The sequence below is a fragment of the Vombatus ursinus genome, unplaced genomic scaffold (genome assembly GCF_900497805.2).
Source record: "Vombatus ursinus unplaced genomic scaffold, bare-nosed wombat genome assembly UNPS02011572.1, whole genome shotgun sequence".
Taxonomy (NCBI): domain Eukaryota; kingdom Metazoa; phylum Chordata; class Mammalia; order Diprotodontia; family Vombatidae; genus Vombatus; species Vombatus ursinus.
Window position 1 is genome coordinate 3,352,946 of NW_020951350.1, and position 20,844 is coordinate 3,373,789.

General features: G+C 35.8%; 1 protein-coding gene across 1 annotated transcript in view; it reads left to right on the forward strand.

Moving 5' to 3' along the window:
• CTNNA1 (catenin alpha 1) overlaps positions 1–20,844 on the forward strand; it is a 153,479-nt gene that overhangs the window by 33,665 nt on the left and 98,970 nt on the right. The window contains exons 4-6 of the mRNA XM_027856545.1: positions 12,854–13,020; positions 13,563–13,682; positions 16,801–17,070. Of these exons, the coding sequence (XP_027712346.1) occupies positions 12,854–13,020; positions 13,563–13,682; positions 16,801–17,070 (557 nt within the window). The remainder of the gene's footprint in view (positions 1–12,853; positions 13,021–13,562; positions 13,683–16,800; positions 17,071–20,844) is intronic.

Here is a 20,844-nt window from a genome sequence, read left to right on the forward strand (position 1 = left end):
ATATACTTGTGGGGTTTTTTTTTCCATAATTTTTGACGTCTTTTGTTTTTACATTGCCTATTTTTCTCCCTTGCTTCTATTCTCTCTGCCAGCCATCTCATGTAAAATAATTTTTGAAAGAGAAAAGAGAAAGTGGAATAAAATAAAGTTACTTTATTTTTAATGATAGAACATGATTTCTAGTGGTTAGGGAGAAATTTCTGAGAAACAGAAGTCATAGTTTATCTCTAAAGACATTCTTCAAATAGACTGAAAAGCTTCATGAGAGCAGGGGCTCTATATTACCTAAATTTCCTCCAGTGCCTCCATATAGTGCCTCACACACATAAGATTTAATGTTGGTTGAATTAAACAGAATTAGCTATAGATTGTGGATGGGGATCAGAGGACCAGGAGTCACTCCCACACCATGGGCTTGGTACATAGCCCCATGTGCCTGACACACTAAAAAGCTATCTGACTGCTAATCCAAAGGATGGTTGGTCACAGGAACATACATTTAGAATTGGAAGCAACATTAGAGACCTTCTAATCCAATCTCTTCATTTTATGGATGAGCATACTGATGCTATGGAGTTAAAATGACTTGCCCAAGCTAAAACATGTGGAAGGCATCTGAGGCAAAGGCAGAAGTTTGGCCTTGTGGGCCTCCCACTTTGGAGCCTGGGAGAGCTTAGGTCTTTCAGTAGTATTGGAAAAATATCTTGTTACTGTCCTCTTTGAGTGTGTGGCTCAGTGGTGAGACTGTAGCATGTTAGGGATGTCTGTCATAGTGAAGGATGTTAGATGTTAGAATTTATTCTTTAAATTCTTTTTCCTAGTCCAAATAGCAGAAGAAGAAGTGTGAAATATTTTATCTTTCACTCCTCTCAGACCCATTTATATTCAGTTAAGTGAGTGTCTTAAGATTTCTTTGGATCTTTTCTGCACCTCTGTTTGAGCTTTCATATCATTGACTCACTCAAGCAAAATGTTTCCAGTCAATCAAATTCTAAGTCCAAATCTTAGTTTGTTTATTTTTTTAAACTTATTGTGAGTAATTTGTTGATTCAGTATTGTAATACAGCAAAACTTGTTAAAAAGTGTCTTATTACTATTTTTTTATCTGGAGAGAGATGAGATAGGTATGGGGGGGAGGTACTTCTTAATCTTAAAAAATAGACTTTTAATCTATACCAGTTTTAGTTTATTAGCAACTGTGGTTGACTTAACTAGTTATAGTTGATCTAGTAACTGTTAATGTGTCTTCTGGCAGTATTCAAAATGCCTTTAAACATTTGAAGTACAAAATAATCTAGTAGGATAAAATTACAATCTCTTAAGATATTATCATAAAGTTGTGGGTGAGCTTGCTCTTTTACTAAGTTGGTTTTTACTAAGAATCTTAAATTCTTTTGGTTATGCAACTCTGTTATGGTGAGATTAACAATCTAAACCCCAAGAATAGACTAAATGATTTATGTGGGAAAAGTTACCAAAACTTTCCCCTACTGGTAAATCTGGAATAGGTAATTTAAAGAAATGTAGCAGGGCATTTCAGGGGAAAAAAAGAGAGAGTATATTGATCACATACTGTCAGAGAAGAAGGTTTTGGTTCTGCAGGCATTTTTTTCTTCAGTAACTGACTTGAGGATCAAGTCAGATCAAAGAGTGGAAAAGATGTGAAAATTAATGGCTTATCCATTAGAGATATAGACAACACAAGACTGATGCTATGTGTAGTGTAGGTAGCCTGGAGGATGGGCTGTTAAAAAGAAACCATATTATAATCAAAATAACTCTTTGAGAGTGGAGTTTGAGAGATGGATACTGAAGGACCTGGGCCTAGGTATGTAGAATTCTTGGAATAGGAGGTTTAATAAAGAAAACAGGCAAGTGATCCTGTTTTAATGTCTTATTTAGTTATTTAAATTATGATGCCGGTGAGGTTGGGTTAACAAGGTTGCCCCCCCATCAGCCTGTAAGAGTTAAACATTCATGCAAAAAAAGAGTTAAGGAAATGAACCACAGAACTTTTCTATAGCTTTCTGCCCCACCAATCTAGCAACAAACTGGGCTAACACTTATTTATCATTGCAAACTCCAATATCAGTGCAGAGAAGAGGAATAACGTAAAATCTAAAACTTGTTTCCTTAATTAGGTTTCAACATGATAGCCTAATCATCTTCTGCATTACACCTAATGAGAAATCAGTTGATTTCTTCAAATTCATGTTTTTCCTTTGAGTTTTTTATCAGCTTCTTTCCTCTTTGTATGACCTTTTTAGACAACTGTTTCATCTTTCTGTTTTTGTCTCTTTTCTGGTCTATGTGGCACTTGTCTGATTCTCCTTAAACCTGCATCTGCCCTTAGGTGTTCTTTGACAATTTCCACCTCTCACCTGGAACTCTTCTGTTTCCTGATGTTTCTTACCTTTTCAAAGCACAGAAAGGATTTTTATTATTCTTATTCCCCCAACGTCCCCCCCCTTCTCTCTTTTCTGGTAACTGTGTTCAGAGTAGGAGAATAGGAAAAGCAAAAAGTAAATTCCAAAGAAACATTAACAAGTTGTCAGTTGAATTTTTATGTCTTAGAGCCGTGTCTTTGACTTAAGACTCTAGAGTAGAGGCTGTATTTTCTTTGTCTTAAATTGTGCCAAGAATACTGTCTCCTTTCAAGTCACCAGGCTGTTATAAGCATATGCTGCTTTGCAAAGCTTCATATTTTGGGGTGGGCAAATTGGAAATAGGGGAAGAAAAGGGGAATTATTAAATTCTGATGCCTCCTATCAAGTTGAAATTGCTTTAAATTTATCCTACACATCTTAAACTCACAAATAAATAATGTCATTAGGATACTAACTTCCTAAACTTAAATGAACCAGATTACCTTGGGGACCTTAGCTGAATAGTGCCCCCCCATATATAGATATACACACACTTATAAGTGTATGTATATATATGTATATGTATATGTGTGTATATATATATTCAGTGTGACTGAAGAGTTCCCTTGGGAACCATAATTTTTACTGTGGCACATAGAATTTCAACCATGACACTATTAACATAGTTTCCACTGGTTAATTTTCTTTAAAGAGTGATTGTGCATCAGAATACATGTTGTGCATGTATTTGAATGTGAAATCATTGAAGTAAGTATCTTTCTTTAGAATGTGTCTGGGTAGCAGCAGGGTACCTATGAATGAATGAGGAAAATGATAACATGAATATATGTAGTATTCCATTTTCATTTTTTCTTCCACATTGCCTTGTCAGCGAGAATGAACTGAAATGTCACTGCTGTTTTGGGGGTTGAGAGGTAGATTGTATGGTCCACTGTTTATTTACAGTGTCTACTCTAATTCATAAGGTCCTTTCAGAAATTAAAAAAAAATTATTTTGGAGGTTAGAGAATGTGTGAGATTATGTGCAGGACTGTTTTTAAAAACCAGGAATTCAGTAGTTTTACGCAAATGGTTCTGAGCATTGTCTTTTATATGTGCTGCATTAGAAAATCTTGAACATTTTCCCTTGAAATTATGTTGAGTTTGTGTTTCATTGTGAAATCTACATTTGCTATAATACTTTTTCACATATGTAATTGCTTTTCATCTAAGAATCTATGATTTGCCCATGACAAGGATCTTTCTTTGGTAAATAAAAAGAATAAGGTAGAAAAAAATGTTGACCAGAATAAAGCATTTTAATCAGGTTCTTTATTTAGGAGATTCTCAAAATATAAGTTCAGAGGACTTTGAAGTATAAATAAGCAGTAATGCTTTCCCTACCTGATGGAACTGATTATGTTGTTCTGTGTCTGTGTGGTCTTATAAATGCAACAAATTTAACTTTTAAGTCATCGTGTTTGAAAATAACATTTTCATGCTAAATTCTGTAAAAATCAGTCTAGAATACTTTCATATGGAGTGGATGTTAACTGTATTTTTAAAGAGTGGTGAATTAAAAATCATTGCTCTGAGGCAGTATGCAAAGTACACATAGTGAAAAGGGATGTTTAGACTTGAAGTCAGGACCTTGGTTCAAACTGAGCTCTGCCACTCATTACCCAGTCACTCAACCACTGTCTACCTCACTTTTGTCATTGTCAATCAACCAATGAACAAACATTTAGGAAGCACCTACTATGTGCCAGGCAGCATATTTATATAAGTAAATAAATCAATATATGAGTAAATTATTGTAAAATGAATCTGAAGCTTTGGTCATTTCTTCCCTTGGCTTTGCTCACCTTCAAAAATGGAAGTATTAGGATGGAGTAATTTTTTAGAATACTTTCATGTTAGTTTTTGGATAACTTGCTAATAAGTAGATTCTTCACAGGTGATCAAGTTGTGATTTTTTTTTTAAATAATGGAAATTCTTTTGTCCAGTTTTGGAGTATTTATCTGGAGCTAAGACATACCCTAAAAAAAAAAAAAAAACCTTTTGGGAATCAGAAATTCTAGAATGAGGGCGTTTTGACCATCTTTTTCATGGAGCAAAAAAGGTGCTCAGTTGTTGGGCCTAAGACTTTTGGCAAGAGGTTTGTTATACCTTGCTGTTTGGGTGCTTTATTCCTTCCCTGTCTTCTAGTTTTAACAACTCTTTAGTCATTTTCTAAATGTCAGGAAATAGAGAAGAAAGATTCATTGATTAAGAAGTTTTTCTTTTGGATACTAAAATTTAACACCTCTATTATGCATTGATGATCTTTGCTTTATTCATCTTACCAGGGTTGGGGAACCTGTGGCCTTGTAGGTCCTCAATTACAGCCCTTTCACTGAATCCAAACTTCACAGAACAAATCCTCTTAATAAAAGAATTTGTTCTGTAAATCTTGGACTCAGTCAAAAGGACATACCCGAGGACCTAGAGGGCATATGTGGCTTCTAGGCTGTAGGTTTCTTACCCCTGTTTTACAACCTGTAGTAATAAGTCAGTTTTCCAGTTTTAGGTCTTGGGTTTAGAACTTCATCTACTGACGCATCCTGACAACTTCTGCTTGGGGTTTAGAGAGATTATGTGAGATATCCACAGACTAGATCAAGACCATCTATCCATTCATGTACCACGCTGCCTGTTATCCTCACCACCACCACTATGGCAGAGGCAGTGTGATCATAAGATATGTTCAGCTCCATGACCCTGAACAGGTCATTTAATCTCTCTTAGGGCTTTGTGATCCTGGGCACTTCACTTAGCCTCTCAGGATTATAGGCAGTTTTCAAAGACTACATAATTTGCATAGAAGGTGCTCACCTGCATTGGTAGAGGAGAGTTTTCTCATTTGGGAATTTCCTATGCCAGTGTCCACTCCCTGTTACTAAGAGCTCACATTTATACATTTAAATAGTGCTTAAAGGTTTACAAAGCACTTTGCTCATAAGCAGCTTTGTGAAATAGGCAATATAGATATAATTCCCATTTCATGGATAAGGAAACTGAGATACAGGGAGGAGAAATGAGTTGCCCGTGGTCATACAGCTGTTAAGTGATGGAGTTCAAGTCAGTAAATGCATTTATTCATTGCGGACTGTATGCCAGACCCTGTGCTAAATGCTGGAGTTTAGGCCATCTGACTTGAAGATGCTGCTTCCTGACACTGTTTTTCCCACATCTATTTCATTGTGGCCTGTTTACTACTTCTTATGTACTGTTGCTTTCCAGGCTTCAGAATTTTCTTTTGAACATCTTCCTTGTAAGGTCCCCATTTTTGCAGTTTACCTTGACTTTCCTTGTCCCTTCAGTTAAATGAACCTGGTGGTGAACTGTGTACAAGCTTTTCATTATGTTTACTTTATTTTGTCCTTTTTTGGACGTTGAATGCAGTTTATAGCCCTTGCTAGTCTTGAAGCCCTGATAGTTTAAGCAAGTAGTAAATACTTTGCATGTTCTTAGGCCTTGCTCTTGAAGAGCTGTCAGTTGACACACAGTTCTTATCTCCTAGCCTCCAAAAACTTAATCAGAAGGATGTCTTAAATGTTTTCTTAAGTACATTAAATAAAACCACTAAGGACCTACTATGTGCAAGATGAGAGGCAGCATAATGTAGTGGATGGAAAGTTGGCCTTGGTTCAGCTCTTGCCTCTGACATATAACAGAGCTCTGTGACCTTGGGGCAAGTCAAGACACTTAACCTCTCAGTACCCTCAGTAAATCTCTAAAAGGATAGCTTGCATAGCTATTACCAACCCACATTGGAAAGGGAATTTCATCACCTGAAGTTGCCTATACTAATTATAACAGATTAAGTTATTTTAAAAAATATGTGCAAGGCACTGTGCTAGTTTTGGTAGTTAAACATATTCAGGATAGTTTTAAAAATACCAAATTTGGACGGTTTCTCTTTGAATTCTCAGTGTAGCAAGTTTAAAAAAAAAGAAAAAGCCAAAGACATTGAGCTTTTGATTGTCCCCTTTTTGGTACCTAACTTAAGTCCATTTACACAGTTTGAGAAGGAACTTAATTAACAAGATTCTCCTTTAGAGTTAGAGATTTATATTAATTTCTTTAAAAAAATTTATAGCTTTTGATTTTACCACACTTAGATTTCTGAATATAACACCCTCTTTCATATTCAGCAAGCCATTTCTTGTAATAAAAGAGAAGGGAAAAAAGCACGTCAGCAAAATTAACCAACACATTATCTGAGTTTGACAGTATAGTGTTCTACATCCGTAGCCCCTGACCTCCACAAAGAAGGTAGGGAGATAGAGTTTTCTTATCTTTTTGGATAATTATAATTTGAGAACAATTGGAGTTTCTTTTTCCATTTATTTATATTGCAGTATTCACTGTGTTTTTTGTCTGCCTGCTTCTGTTCTGCATCAGTTGGTGTCTTCCAGGTTTCTTTGAAATCTTCATATTCATCTTTTCAATAATATTTTATTACATTTACATACCACCAAATTATCTTTTTGATAATGACATGATGATTTGCAGAGAAACTAATTGAGACAACTAATAGTTCCAGTTATACTAATTTCTCAAAAGTACACCTTAGCACCTTTTTTCTTGATCTATAGAGCCATCAGGTTTTGATACTTTGAAAAGTAAGTGATATCTTACACTTTTAGGATATACTTTTCTTTGAAACCTTGAGATACAAATACAACACGAAAGAGAAGTATTTTTAAAAGCATTTCTTTAGTTTTTACAATTAGGAAAGGCAAATTCTTCCATTTCCATGATTATGAAGACCCAGATGGTATGATTAACAAGATTGGTTAAAATGGGGTTAAAAGCAGCAAAATAAATTTCATTGTTTATGTAATTTTGAATAGGAAACTTTGTTTCTACATATATTAATGAATTACTTTGGTGTTTTAGAAAAATATGTTAAAACTTCTTTACTTGTTTAGACTGGACAACCAAAGCTTGTGGAGAACTATTTTATTTCTCCTTCCTTGCCCCATTGAGAGGGAAAAAGAAAAAAACCCTTGTAAGAAATGTGTCTAGTCAAGCAAAACAATTGCCTATGTTGGCTATGTCCAAAAAATTGTATGTCTCATTCTGCATCTTAGGTCCATTACCCCTTGTTTGGTGGTAAGTAGCATTCTTCATCACTGGTCCTGTAGAATTATGGCTGCTCATTTCATTGATCAGAGTTCTTAAAGTTGTTTGTTTTGACAATTTTGTTGTTACTGTATAACTTTTTGGAGAGTGGTTTTGAAGAGCTTGGATCCTGAGTCCGTCAAACATGTTTGCCACCCAGTCATTCACCATAACTACATACACTACACAGTATAAATGACTGGGATATTGTAGTATGGGCTTTCTCATCCCTAACAGAACTTCTGGGTGTGTTGTAGGGGAAATTCAGTTTCTAAGAGGTTTACAGACCAAGTGAGTGAGAATTTTAGGGCATGAAGAAATGTCAGAGCCTAACCCTTTTGGTTTTGTATGCAAAAAAACCCCACCAAGGTCGAGATACAAGGCATGAAGCAAATATTACAGAAAATTTTGTTGCTTTGACTGGTCTTGAATACTCTTTTCTGTGAAAAGGTATGGTGAGCCTAGTTGAGCATTCACCCGTTGTATATAGTTTCCCATAAATGTCATTAAACTGTCTGGTCCATACCCTTTTATTTTGTCTAATCCCTTTCCTTAATCCTTTATAAAATAGGTCAAATGGTTCATTCATTGGATAGGTAAAAAATAGTGTTGGAATGTGAGCAGTACCTTTGAGGGTAAGAAGGGACAGCAGACAAGTAGCAAGTATACATTACCATGTGAAAGATTAAGCTCTTGCATAAAAATGGGAAAAATTATTTTTTTTTTCCTGCTTCTCAGGCATGGTTTCTTTTGTGCTTTATTTCTTCTATAATATGGTTAAAAAAAAAAGGTTGAAGTGGGGGATTTCGGCTAATATCTCAGAAGGAATGTCATCTTTTTGCTTTAGTGGAAAGAGTGCCGGATTTGAAGCCAGGAGAACCTGGGCTCAGATCTTGGCTCTGCTAATTATTGCCTGGGTGACTTTGGGCAGATCACTTAATTTCTGGTCTCAGTTTTCTTCTCTCTAAATGAGGATGTTGGACTCGATGACTTGTAAGGTCTCTCTCAACTAGAATTATATGATCTGATGAGAATAATAGACTCTTCAAATCTTAAACTTCTAGGAAGGGACCTTGAAGATCGAGTACAAACTCAGTGCTCATTTCACAGATGAGAAAACTTGGATAGTGCAGAGCAGAGTCAAGACTCCAACCCAGATCTTTCTACTAAGCTCCCAATAGTGCCCCCTTTAAGAAATCATTCATCCCCACTCTGATCTAAGCCTGAATCTCTTCAACAGTATCCTTGGTGAATAAATGATCAACTAGCCCAGCAATCTCCAGTGTAAAGAAACTTACTATTTCTTGAAGCAACTTATTTCCATTTTTGGTTTTCCTACTTTAGGAAGGTCTTCCTTAATGAGCTTGAAATCTGCCTACTTATAGCTTATCCAGTACTAAAACAGCTGTGGAGTGGTTTCCTTCCTCTCCTCCCCCCAATGTCTTTTACTATTTTATCTTGTCCTTGATTTGAACTCCAAAAATTTTTAACTTTAAGTTTAGTCAAGGGAAAGCCCTGAGGGAAGGGAGTGTTGACAGTTGTGATTTCACTGCAGGTAATACTGCAGTCCTGAGAGCTTTGTTATTTATTTATTTATTTATTTATTTATTATTTGCTTATTGTTCAACTGTGAAAGTAGGTACAGAATAGAATTGGGCTGCGTTTCAGTCCTTGCCACTGACTGTGTAATGTGGGGTGAGTTGTGTGCCCTAGTTTTCCAAGTAATGTGTATATGGGTTCGTATTTTGACACTTTAGGAGGAAATGTATTTTATAAAAGAGGTGAGAGCCACCATCATCATATTTCAGACCCTTCCCTGTATAATATCACAGAATTTTTTTTCTTAAACCACTGAGTACCCCTAAAAATCAATTGTATTAATCTGTGTCAATAATCCTCTCATAATGGGGGAAGGTGTTGGGGACAAACATTTATCAAGCATGTTTAATCCTAGTTTAGACAATAGAACAAATGATATGGGATTGTTTTAACCTCTCATCCAATGGCTGTCTTTCTTTACTTTTTCTTTTTCACTATTAATATCATAAACCTGAGACATCAGGGGAGTGGGATGTTGTGGGAGCTGTCTTCAAAGTCAGGGAGACCTGGGTTCAAGTCATGCCTCTGAATACATACAGGTTGTGTAACTGTGGGTAAATGACTTAACCTCTCAGCGTTCCAGGGACTCCCTAAAACTAATTTGCAAAGAAGATGCTTACCTACATTGGTAGAGGAAGTTTCCTTCTCTGGGAGTTCCACATACCAGTGAAATCACAGGGCAGTCTCTGTACCTAATACCATCTGTCAGCAATGAAAAGAAAATACTAATTCCCCTTGTACCCAGGAGCTTAAGAAAATGAGAGCAAGACAAAATTTTCATTCATTGTGCTATGTTCTTCTATTCTCATTTGGACTCAGTTTCCATTAAAGGGTTAATTTGGAGGGTTGACAAGAGGAACAGGAGAAGCTAAAAGGGGGATTGAGAAGGAGATGAAGACAGTCAATTTTGGGGTGGAATGTCTGTATCTGTAAAGTTTTCAAATAAATGTCCTTTTGTAAGTTACTATGTATGATCTCATTTCTCCCCCTTTCCTTTCCAGAGGACACTACCACCGTTAACCCAGGTTTGCAGTCCTGAAATTATGCTTAGTTCTTCCTTCCCCTTAACCTACCCCTCCTATGTAGTCAGTTGTTGAGTATTGTCAGTTCTATGTCAAAAACCTCTCTTTTGTTGGTCCTCATCACCTCACACCCAGACTATCACAGTAGCCTCTTATTTCCCTGCTTCTGCTACTTCTCTCCAGTGTTTCTTTTATGTCTCTGGAAGTAATGAAAACGAGCTTTCTTAAACACAGACCTGACCACGTCAGTCCCTTACTCAAAAATCTTCAGTATCTATTATTTCTAGAATTAAATAGTAACTTCTTAGCCTGGCATTTTAAAACCTGCACAATTTGGCTCCTAGCCATTATTCCAGATCTTTTTCATTTCATTTCCCTTCATGCATTTTGTGTTCTAGCTCAGTTGGACTTCTCTCTGTGCCCTAAACTTGACATACCATGTGTGTACCTTTGCACAGGCTTTCCTTTACCTGGAATTCACTTTCTCCTCTACCCTTTCTTCTTTTAGGGCTTAGCTCAGCTCAGCTGTTAACCTCATAAAGGAAGCCTTTCCTGATTTCCATCTCCTTCATGAAATTATTTTGTGTATTTTTTTGGGGGGGGGGGGAGGTATACATGTTTCATTGTCCTCTTTCCCAGTCCTAGTAGAATGTAAATCATGTAAGAATAAGACCTGGACCATTTCCTTTTTGTCCAGTGTTCTCAGCACCCAACACAGTGTCTTGTACATAATTTATTTTTGAATTGAATTGAATTACATTAGGTCCCAGGGAGGTTAAAAGCCTTGGCTAGGGTCATACAGCTAGTAGGTGGGATTCAACACAGGTCCTCTGATCCAAGTCCAATCATTCCTACCACTATTTAGGCTTATTTCTTAATCACTAAACTTCCTTAGAAGAGAACTGATTGATTTGAAGCTAGTAAAGATGGTTTTTTATTTTTTTTTTTTAAATCTTATTTCTTTTGAACTTAAATAAAATGAGAGTATTTCCATAACGTAGTAGGATAGGAAAAAAAGATTATTATATATGAAACTGCAAGTCTATTATGTACAACTTGCTATTCCTTTTAATATATAATATATACTATATATTAAATATATAATATATATTATATATTAAATATAATATATATTATATATAGTATATAATTAAGTTATCATGTAACTTTATTTCCTCCCCCATCCCACCCATGGCTACCATTAGAGAGAGAGAGAGAGATACACACACATACATAGATATATAGATATAAAACCACTCTATATGTACTTTTATTTATCAGTTCTTTCTCTAGATGTGGATAGTGTCCTCCTTCATATATCCTTTTTATTTGGGTATTTATAATATAAATTTGGGTATTTATAAGAATTTTTTTCACCATCTCTAGTGCTACTCAGAATGTCAAGCAGATTTTGTCTTTGTGTACATCTACAGTAATGTGGATGTGTTCAAATTGACCTTTATCCCAACCCTGATGTGAACCATGTTAACTTATGAATGAAGGAATGAATAAATGAAAGGCACTTAGTAAGTACTTACTTTTGCCCTACAAATGAAGTAGATAAGAGTCCTTAGTGAAGGATATCAGGTTCTTTTATTAAAACTGAAATATTTTTGCACTTAAGGATACTGGGATAGGTTTTGTTCTAACTGGAAAGCCTTTTGAGGTGAGTGTTGGGTAACTACAAAGCATTTATAAATGAGTTAATTTAATCCTAGCAAATAGTAATTCTACAAAAAATTAATATGTGAACCCAGGGGGGTAACATTTTGCTTTGTATGGATGTTGTGCAACTGAATTTGATAGGCTGCATCAAAGTTTTCCTCCATTTGACTCTGAACTAGTCTACCTAAGAACTCTTTCCTAAATTTGTGTTATTGGTAAGTTGAACTATAGGGATTCATTTGGAGGTAGCCAGAAAGGGAGAGGAAGAAGAGAAGGGGTAGTGAAACCATGGTTTTCTAAGCATATGATATATGTGGTCTACCATCTAAAGTTACATTATATCTATTCATTTATTCAGCAAGCATTTACTAAGGAGTTGCTTTGTGCTAGGCTTAGGAGAATTGCGTACAAAAACAAAACAGTACCTTTCTAGAGGGTAGGCATTGGGAAAGTACAATAGGTACACAGTTATGTGGGGAAAAGCCTCAATAGGCTCTGGGGATTAGCAAAGGCTAAATAACTGTAGCCCCGGTTCTCCAACCTTCTGGGATGAACTTTGTGAACTCGGATTAGTTCTTTAACAGCCTACAGTTTGTCCCCTAGCCTGAAAAAAGCCTTAGATTATGTCAGAAAACCTACATTCAAATCCCATTTTTGTGATTTGTGCCAGTTCTGTAGCCTTGGTCAAACCCTCCCTGGGCCTTAATTTCCTTTTCTGTAAAATGGGAGGGTTGGACTAGATGACCATAAAGGCCCTTCTTATGCTAAATCAAATGCCAATTTTGCTAGTACAAATGACATGACATATGCTAACAAGGGGAAAATGGATAGATAATAGATAGATGGATAGCTGGATAGATATAGTCAACAGTCCTGAGCTGTAGGTTGCAGAGGCTGGACAGCTCTAAAATCCTTATTCAAATAAGCTAGCTTATTGTGGAAATTTTTTATTTAGAATTGAAGTTTTAAAAAAGTTTTTGTTATCCAGATCTACTCCACTTAAATGTTTACTTTTCTGACCCTTATAATAGGTGATTTGATGAAGAGTGCCTCTGGAGAATTTGCAGATGACCCCTGTTCTTCAGTGAAGCGTGGCAACATGGTGCGAGCTGCCCGCTCCTTGCTCTCAGCTGTTACCCGGTTGCTTATTTTGGCGGACATGGCAGATGTCTACAAATTACTTGTTCAGCTGAAAGTTGTAAGTGCAATGCAACTTTCTGTAGTGTGATATAGTATTAAAGCTGTTGGCTGTTGGCCCAGCAGAGGAGGAGAAAAAGTACACTTCATCATCTCTTAACCATTTAATTGGTTCTTACCACATTCTAGCCTGGAATGTGTTTCATTTCCAATTCATCCTCTACCCCAAATCTATCACTTTATGATTTTTCTGCTTTAGTGTTTAACTTAGTAGTGTTATAGTACAAATGAAATAATATTTGAGGTTCATCCTCTTTCACAGGTAGGATTTCATTTGCATATTATTAGTTCCTGGAATTGAAAAATCTCAAATTCAAATTTCATGTGCTTGGGTAGAGGGAAAATAAAACATTTTCTCTGGGAAAAACCTGAAGTTTATTGTCTTGCACATAGTAGGTGCTTTATAAATATTGGATTGTAACAGCAAAAACCTTGACTAGACTTTAGATAGCTGTTCATTTTGAGAGCTATTAAAAGCAATCTGAAAATTCTAAGACGCCGGATTATTTAACTGCTAACTTGAGCTATTTGCATGTTTTGCAGGTGGAAGATGGTATCTTGAAACTTAGAAATGCAGGCACAGAGCAAGATTTAGGCATACAGTATAAAGCCCTAAAACCTGAAGTGGATAAGTTGAACATTATGGCAGCCAAAAGGCAACAGGTAAAATGATTGTATGTGTATTGAACATTATTTTGTTATTAGCCAGTGGAAAGCAACAACTTTGCCTTGTTTTCTAAAGGTGTCGTGACTAGTAAACATATTTAGTACACATCCTTTCAGTACTATGCTAGTAATAGAGCTGTAGTTAAGTCTAATTTGTTTTATGCTACTGTGATATCATTTATTTATTTATGCCAATTTCACTTTAATTGTCCCAACAGTTTCAGACAAAGAATGTGACTAGAGATGGAGCAATAGTAGGAATTGAGGCATACTCAATTAGTCATTCATCTGAATAGATATTGGGTTATGATTGAAATTGGTCATATGGGGATGACATCAACAAAAAAATTGCTTCTTCCTGAGGGAAATTGTTTTGTTACTTTTGAAGTACACTTCTTGTCAATAGATCATTTGTAATGCACTATAAGCAGAACATGAGCGTATATTTCTGTTTCTCAAACCAGGCCCTAAGGGCCATAGCATTTGGAGTTTTGCTTCTTTTTCTTTTTCGTGTCCTTACTGTCAGATGTTAGGCATTTGATATTTGTGTCCTATGGGGTGAATGTGCATAGTACTCTCAACATGCATGAATCCTAGCTAGTTTCTGTGTAGAGATTTTGTCAACTTGAATGGTTATACTAATACTCAGTATTTGCCCTTTCCCTTATTTCTTAGAGAAAGCAGTTGATTACTTAAAATTTTTATGATGCAGTAAGTTTGAGATTCCATCTTCTCCCCACAGCAGATATAAATTGGTAGTGTATTTGTCAATGAATAACAGACAAGTTACAGTGTTAACTTGTAGCATTTTCTAATGCTACAAGGTTACATCTAACTTGTACTGATCACATACCATGGAACAGTGATTTATTTAGGTTCAACAAATTGCTCAGCTAATAGAGTTAGGGTCTATGTGCTTTATCTTGAGTTTCTCTGCTGTTCTTGCCTTAAAAATGTTAAGTACACTTTCTATTTGCTCAGTCTGGTTGATCCTCAGATGAAATTTCATTTCAGTTACTGATAAAACCAATGCATATATGCAGCTGGTGGAGTTGTCATTTTAATCCTTTAAATTAGGTGCTGAATACTTTTGATGTCATGACTCACGAATAAGTGGGAGAAATGTCAATTACATTATAAAAGTAAAGATTGGTAGGGATAGTTTTATTGTTGTAAAATATGATCTGGTCTTTTTGGTGAATTATAAAGTCTTGCTACTGTTTGGTTAAAGAAAAAACTAGAATGTTACTTGCTATCATGCATTTTTGTGAAATTGTGTAGTATATAAATCACTCGAGGGAAAAATAAAAATGGCCAAATATCTTATGTTCTTTGAAAACTTGAGTGTAAAGTGTTATGGCTTACTTACAGTGGTCTACCTTGTACCAGGAAAAATTTCAGCTTTTCCTATGTTAGAAAACATGGTGGCAAACTTCTCAGAAAGTCCTTTAATAGTATAAGCTTTTAAAAAACATGCAAAACTCATTGAGTTACCTAAGGACTAGGCATAACCGCTTGTAATGATTTTTGACTTGAAATGATTACCAAATTCTATAAATCTTATTTACAAAATCACAGCATACTGTTAAGTATTTAAGCCACATATTTCCCTATAGGGCATTTGGAATGCTTTAAGCTATTAAGTGCAAACTGAAATGCCAAATAAGTAAGGTATTTTTGAGGGAAATACTAAGTTGATACACTGAATAAGCTAGGAGATCTGAACAAATTCTTGAAAGAGGGAAACAGTATCATGTGAGGACTTTTAGAAGGAGGATTTTATTTAGAGATATTAACCATTAATTAATCAGATTAGACTTATAATTGAATGGATTTGGCTTTTTAAAATCTGGCTTTTTTTTCTTCTCTTTTCCTCTTCTTCCTTCCTTTTCTTTTTAACTATTTACATGTATAAAGGTTATGATAAAAGGTTTAAATTTGTACCCTCGGATTTACTTGGTGGATATTGACAATATATTTGACTCTTGGAAGCTAATTCAACTTCCCATTCTTTTTGTTTCAGCTGTGAATTATTATTCTTAGTAGAGGCCATTTTTGTTACAAATTTTATTTCATTAAGGAACTATTGAAACATATTAGACATACAAAATTGCCCCCTTGGATATATTTTTAAAATTATTCTTACAGATATGTTTTTTTTTCTCTCAAGGCCCAGCTCATAGAACTTTTTGGTTATAGAGGGATCTCAGAGGAAATCTTGTCCAACTCTCTACAGTAACTGTAGTCAGTCAGTCAGTAAACATTATTAAGTGCCTATTAGGTTCCAGGAACTGTCCTAAGCAGTGGGTATACAAAGAAAGACCATTCCCTCCCCTCAACAAACTCACAATCATAAAAAGAAGCTCGAAGAAGGATGGAGATAGGGTATGATGAAGTCCAGCAGTGCAGCCAGGTGGGAAATGATGAGGTGGGTTCTCTAGGCCCTCTCCTTAGAGAATCTGGGCTCTCTGCCCTCTTCTGTCAGAGGGAAATTAGATCCTTTTCTCTTTGTACCAGTAATTTCTTTCTTGAACTCTTAGAGTACACCATATGCTCTTTCATGTAATTGTTTATCTTTATACTTATATTTAGATTATAAGATACCCAAGTGCAGGAATTTATAGTATCTTTTAAACTTTTTGCATTTACAGCACTTAACATAGTTCTCTATGCGTTGTAGTCACTTAGTATTAAGTGTGTCTCAATGAAAGGGCAGTAATTTAAGTCATTTAAACTCTTAACCACAATTGTAGAATGTGGGTAGTTGGAGAAAAAAAGTCAATTTGACTTTAGATACACCTAGAATGTGTTGCTAAGTGTGTCTTTATGATGGGAAGTAGAATTTTGAGAAGGATCAAATGGTGCATGAAAGTTTCAGTTGCATGTACTTAGTGACCATTTTTGTTTTTTGCTTATTGAACTACCAGTTTGGCTTGTTTGTGGAGTAAAAGTGGGTCCCCAGAGTGACTTAGTGATTTAATCTACATGCCCCCTAATTTTCAAGCTCAGCTCACAATGAATACTGTTATTTTACATCAGATTAAAAATGGTTCTTAGGAGCAGAATGTGTATAAATAGATAGTAACTGTCCATTTTATAAAATTCACTCTTGCAGGAACTGAAAGACGTGGGCCATCGGGATCAGATGGCTGCAGCCAGAGGAATACTACAGAAAAACATTCCAATATTGTATACAGCTGCCCAGGCCTGCCTTCAGCACCCTGATGTAGCTGCTTATAAAGCTAACAGGGACTTGATATACAAACAGTTGCAACAAGCTGTTACTGGGATCTCCAATGCAGCCCAGGCCACAGCTTCTGATGATGCCTCCCAGCAGCAGGGTGGAGGAGGAGGAGAACTGGCGTATGCACTCAATAACTTTGATGTAAGTTTCATTATAAAAAGGGAAATTAGGATTGCTGCTGCTCAAATAAACTTTGTTGTTGAAAGGGAGACTAGCAGGCATTCTAGGGTCATATGATGGAGATATTCATGAATGTAATTGTAATCTTAAATAGAAAGAAATGCTCATGAAAATCAGTTTACTTCTTTCTGCCTTAGCGTGCTAGATCAAAAATCTTTATTTTTTTAAAGATTTCTTATGAATTAAAGCTGATTCCATTTATCTAAGTTTGTATTCCCTGTGAGGTCAGCTCATATTTAGGAGAACAAGATGAGTTATTTGTAAGTTAATCTGCCTAGAAATATTTGTCCTCTCAGTGACAAGATTAGAATATCACATCATCTGACATTAAACAAGTAGGAGCAGATATCAGGGGTCAAAATACTTTTGGTGCAGTGCTTCAAAGCAGTATTTTTAAAATGCTGCTTCACATACCTTGTGGTAGGATGCTTGGATAGGGGCCATTAGGGTTAGATTTTTGTGCTCCTCTCCTACCATCTCTCTCTTTTTTTTTTTTTTTGCTAGGCAATTGGGGTTAAGTGACTTGACCAGGGTGACTCAGCTAGTAAGTGTCAAGTGTCTGAGGCCATATTTGAACTCAGGTCCTCCTGACTCTGGTGCTCTATCCATTGCTCCACCAAGCTGCCCCTTTCCTACCATCTCTTGAAGCAGCAGATAAGTTCCAAAAAAAATCTGTTACCATTTTCCCATCATCTACCAAAGCACCTGAGCATTGGTGCATAATTACTCTTATTTCTGTAGCACTTTCCTGACAATGACCTTACTGTGCAAATGTTATCTCCATTTTACATGTGAGGAACCTGAGGCTCCGAGATCAAGGGAAGTATCAGATGTCAGAATCAAACCACAGTTTCCTGACTGTGTTACATCATGCCTGCCTACCTGGTTTTGTTTATATGACCATTAGCTTGCCTTGAAGAAGATATATGGCCTTATGGAAGTCACTTTACTCATTTTTCTTTTTCTGGGTCTCATTTTGCTTGTAAGTTTTTAGGCTAAGATTATGTCTAAATTCCCTTGTAAGTCAGTTCAGTGCCAGAATCTGAAGAGTGGGGAGAATTTTTACTTTTTATTGGCATTTTTTTCTTCCCTGTAGCAGAGATTCGTTTTTTTCAAATCCCTTTCCCAGGGTTTGGGAAGAGGAAGATGGGTTCTTGCTAGTTTGCATGGGTGCTTACTTACTTATTTTAAGTCACACACTGTAACCCTAAAATATTAAATGATTACTCTTGAGTGATTACAAGAGGACCTTAAATATTAAATAACTTTAATAATTGAAAATTATTATGATACATTGTATGTGTCACCTGACACTATTGTCAGCTTCTCATAGGATCAAAGCACTGTAGAAATTAGATTTGGAAGGAACCTTAATGGCCACTTACCTCAACTCTCTTATATTATCCAGGAGGAAACTGAGACCCAAAGGTGTTAAGTTACTTGACCAGAGTCATGGAAGTACTGTGTAGCAGAAGCAGCTTTTGAGGCCAGCACCCCGACTCTAAATCCTTCATTCTTCCCACTGTACCAAATCAGCTCTCTTGATGTAATTGTAAGCTTGTGTTCCACTTTAACATTAAAATATATAGTTCTTTTTTGCAGTAAAAATAGCCTACTGCTTCAAGTAAATAATACCCTTCAACAAGTTCTTCACTGCTCTAGGCCTCAGTTTCCTTACCTATAAAATAACAGGGTTATAATGATGATGATCTCTAGCGATCTAGCCATGAGGCTATTAATTCTATTACTGCTTGAATTCCAGAGGCATATCATATTGACTGTCACTTATCATAATACAGTTTTGTTTGGATTGATTCCATAATAACTTCATCTGTTAAGAAAAAAATGGCCAGACAAATTGTAGAGTTAAATAAACTAAAGAGTCTGCCTTTCAATTTTTAAACTATAGAACCTTTTGACTGAAGAGAAGTGGGAAAGGTGTCCATACTGGAAAATAGAAAAATGTTTTGAGCATTTCATCTGACTAAAACAATTGAAGTTGCCTGGGATAATTTTGTCAAGGGTCATGGCCCTTTCAGTTAAGAATTTAAGCAAATATTTGCATAATCATATAAGCATGTTTATATGTAATTATATAAATATTATGGGTGGAAAAGTATAGCTGTTATCATTTGCCCATCTGAAGATATTATTAATAGGTGCCCTGTACCTGACTGTACGGTCCCCTGACTAGATCTCAGGAGTATCTTCTGCTGACCTGCCATTCATCTTATTGCTGATGATTTGGTCCTTAGGTTGTGCTATATTTACTTTGAGGAGGGCAAAGGGAATTTTGCTGCATGTGATTTATTATGGCAAATGAAACAGTAATTATACTTCCCTGGACTGGTACATTGGCAAGATTTATTGCCTGATATTATGAATTGTCTAAAAAGTCCTACTCTGATGCTTCATCATGATGTAGAGGTGATTTTGGGTTTTTGAAGGTTATGCCAGTGGACCATGAACTCTTGGAGGTGCTATCCCACTAGAGAGGCTTTGAGTATGGTCCCAGGAAAAAGCTGATTTCTATTTTCTGAGGGTCGACCTAGCTTAGGCACAGGGAAACTTCTCACCGGTAGTCTAGCCATTTGTTGATGAATTACTTGGTTGTTGCAACCCATAAAATACAAAATACACCCCAGTTTTATGCAGCCTTTCTTTTGCAGTGATAGTAACAGAATGGTGGAAAAGGGGGATAAAGGGCTCTAGAAATCAGTTTTTAGACCACCTATAAACTTTGAGTTGGTACTCTAAATGTGAGAACTGTGGTATAACTTATCAATCTTGTCTATAAACAAAGCAATCCTGTCTATAAACAGCTAAATGGGAAGATAGCTCACAGGTATTCCTCATAGGGGCAAAGGAAAGAATTGGAAGAATTTGTTTCATCCTACGCAGAAAGAGCCATAATTTTATGAGGTATTTGGTAGTTATTGCCATGCTTATAAGTGTTTGCAAAAACACCTATGAGAATAAGTTAGAAGTTAAAATTCTTTGTATTAAATTGACATCCACTTGACAGCACTTATTGACTTCGTTGCAATAGTGAGAATAGGTAAGCGTGGTGACAAATGTCTGAAAGCATGGGTCAGAGAAAAAGAGTGAGAGCAGCATAATGCTTAGGTCTGGATTCTAGAAATTTTGTGTCTTTATGATATTATTAGATGCTGTAAATGGCAAGTGTTGAATAGCTTTAAAAAGTAAAATTGATTATATTTTAACAGATAATAAAAGACTTGTTTTGTTATGAGAGTCACTCTCAAATCATGTTTCTGTGTACAGACACACCACTAACTTATTTAAGGAAACATCAAAATTAGTAAGCAGCTAGAATGTAAAATAATAATGAGGGGAAGAAATGGCATGTAATTATAACATCTTAATCCTGAACTATTTTTGAACAGGTAATTAATAATGAAAAATGGATAACATACAATACAGCAGAAATAACATCAATACTGATTACAATACTTTTATACAAAAATTTAACTAATGAAAACCAAAAGCTCCTTGGGAACGACTTGGCAAACAGTGAGAGATGATGGCCAAAGTCAATATTGGTTTAAAGTAATTTATAAATCTTATGAAGGAAGATGATTGATGTTTATGAACATCTTGCTTTATAAAGACAAGAGAAGCAGTAGAGGTTAAAAACAAATTTATTTGGTTTTTTTTTTGTTTTTGTTTTTTTGTTTTTGTTGTTTTTTTTTGGTGAGGCAATTGGGGTTAAGT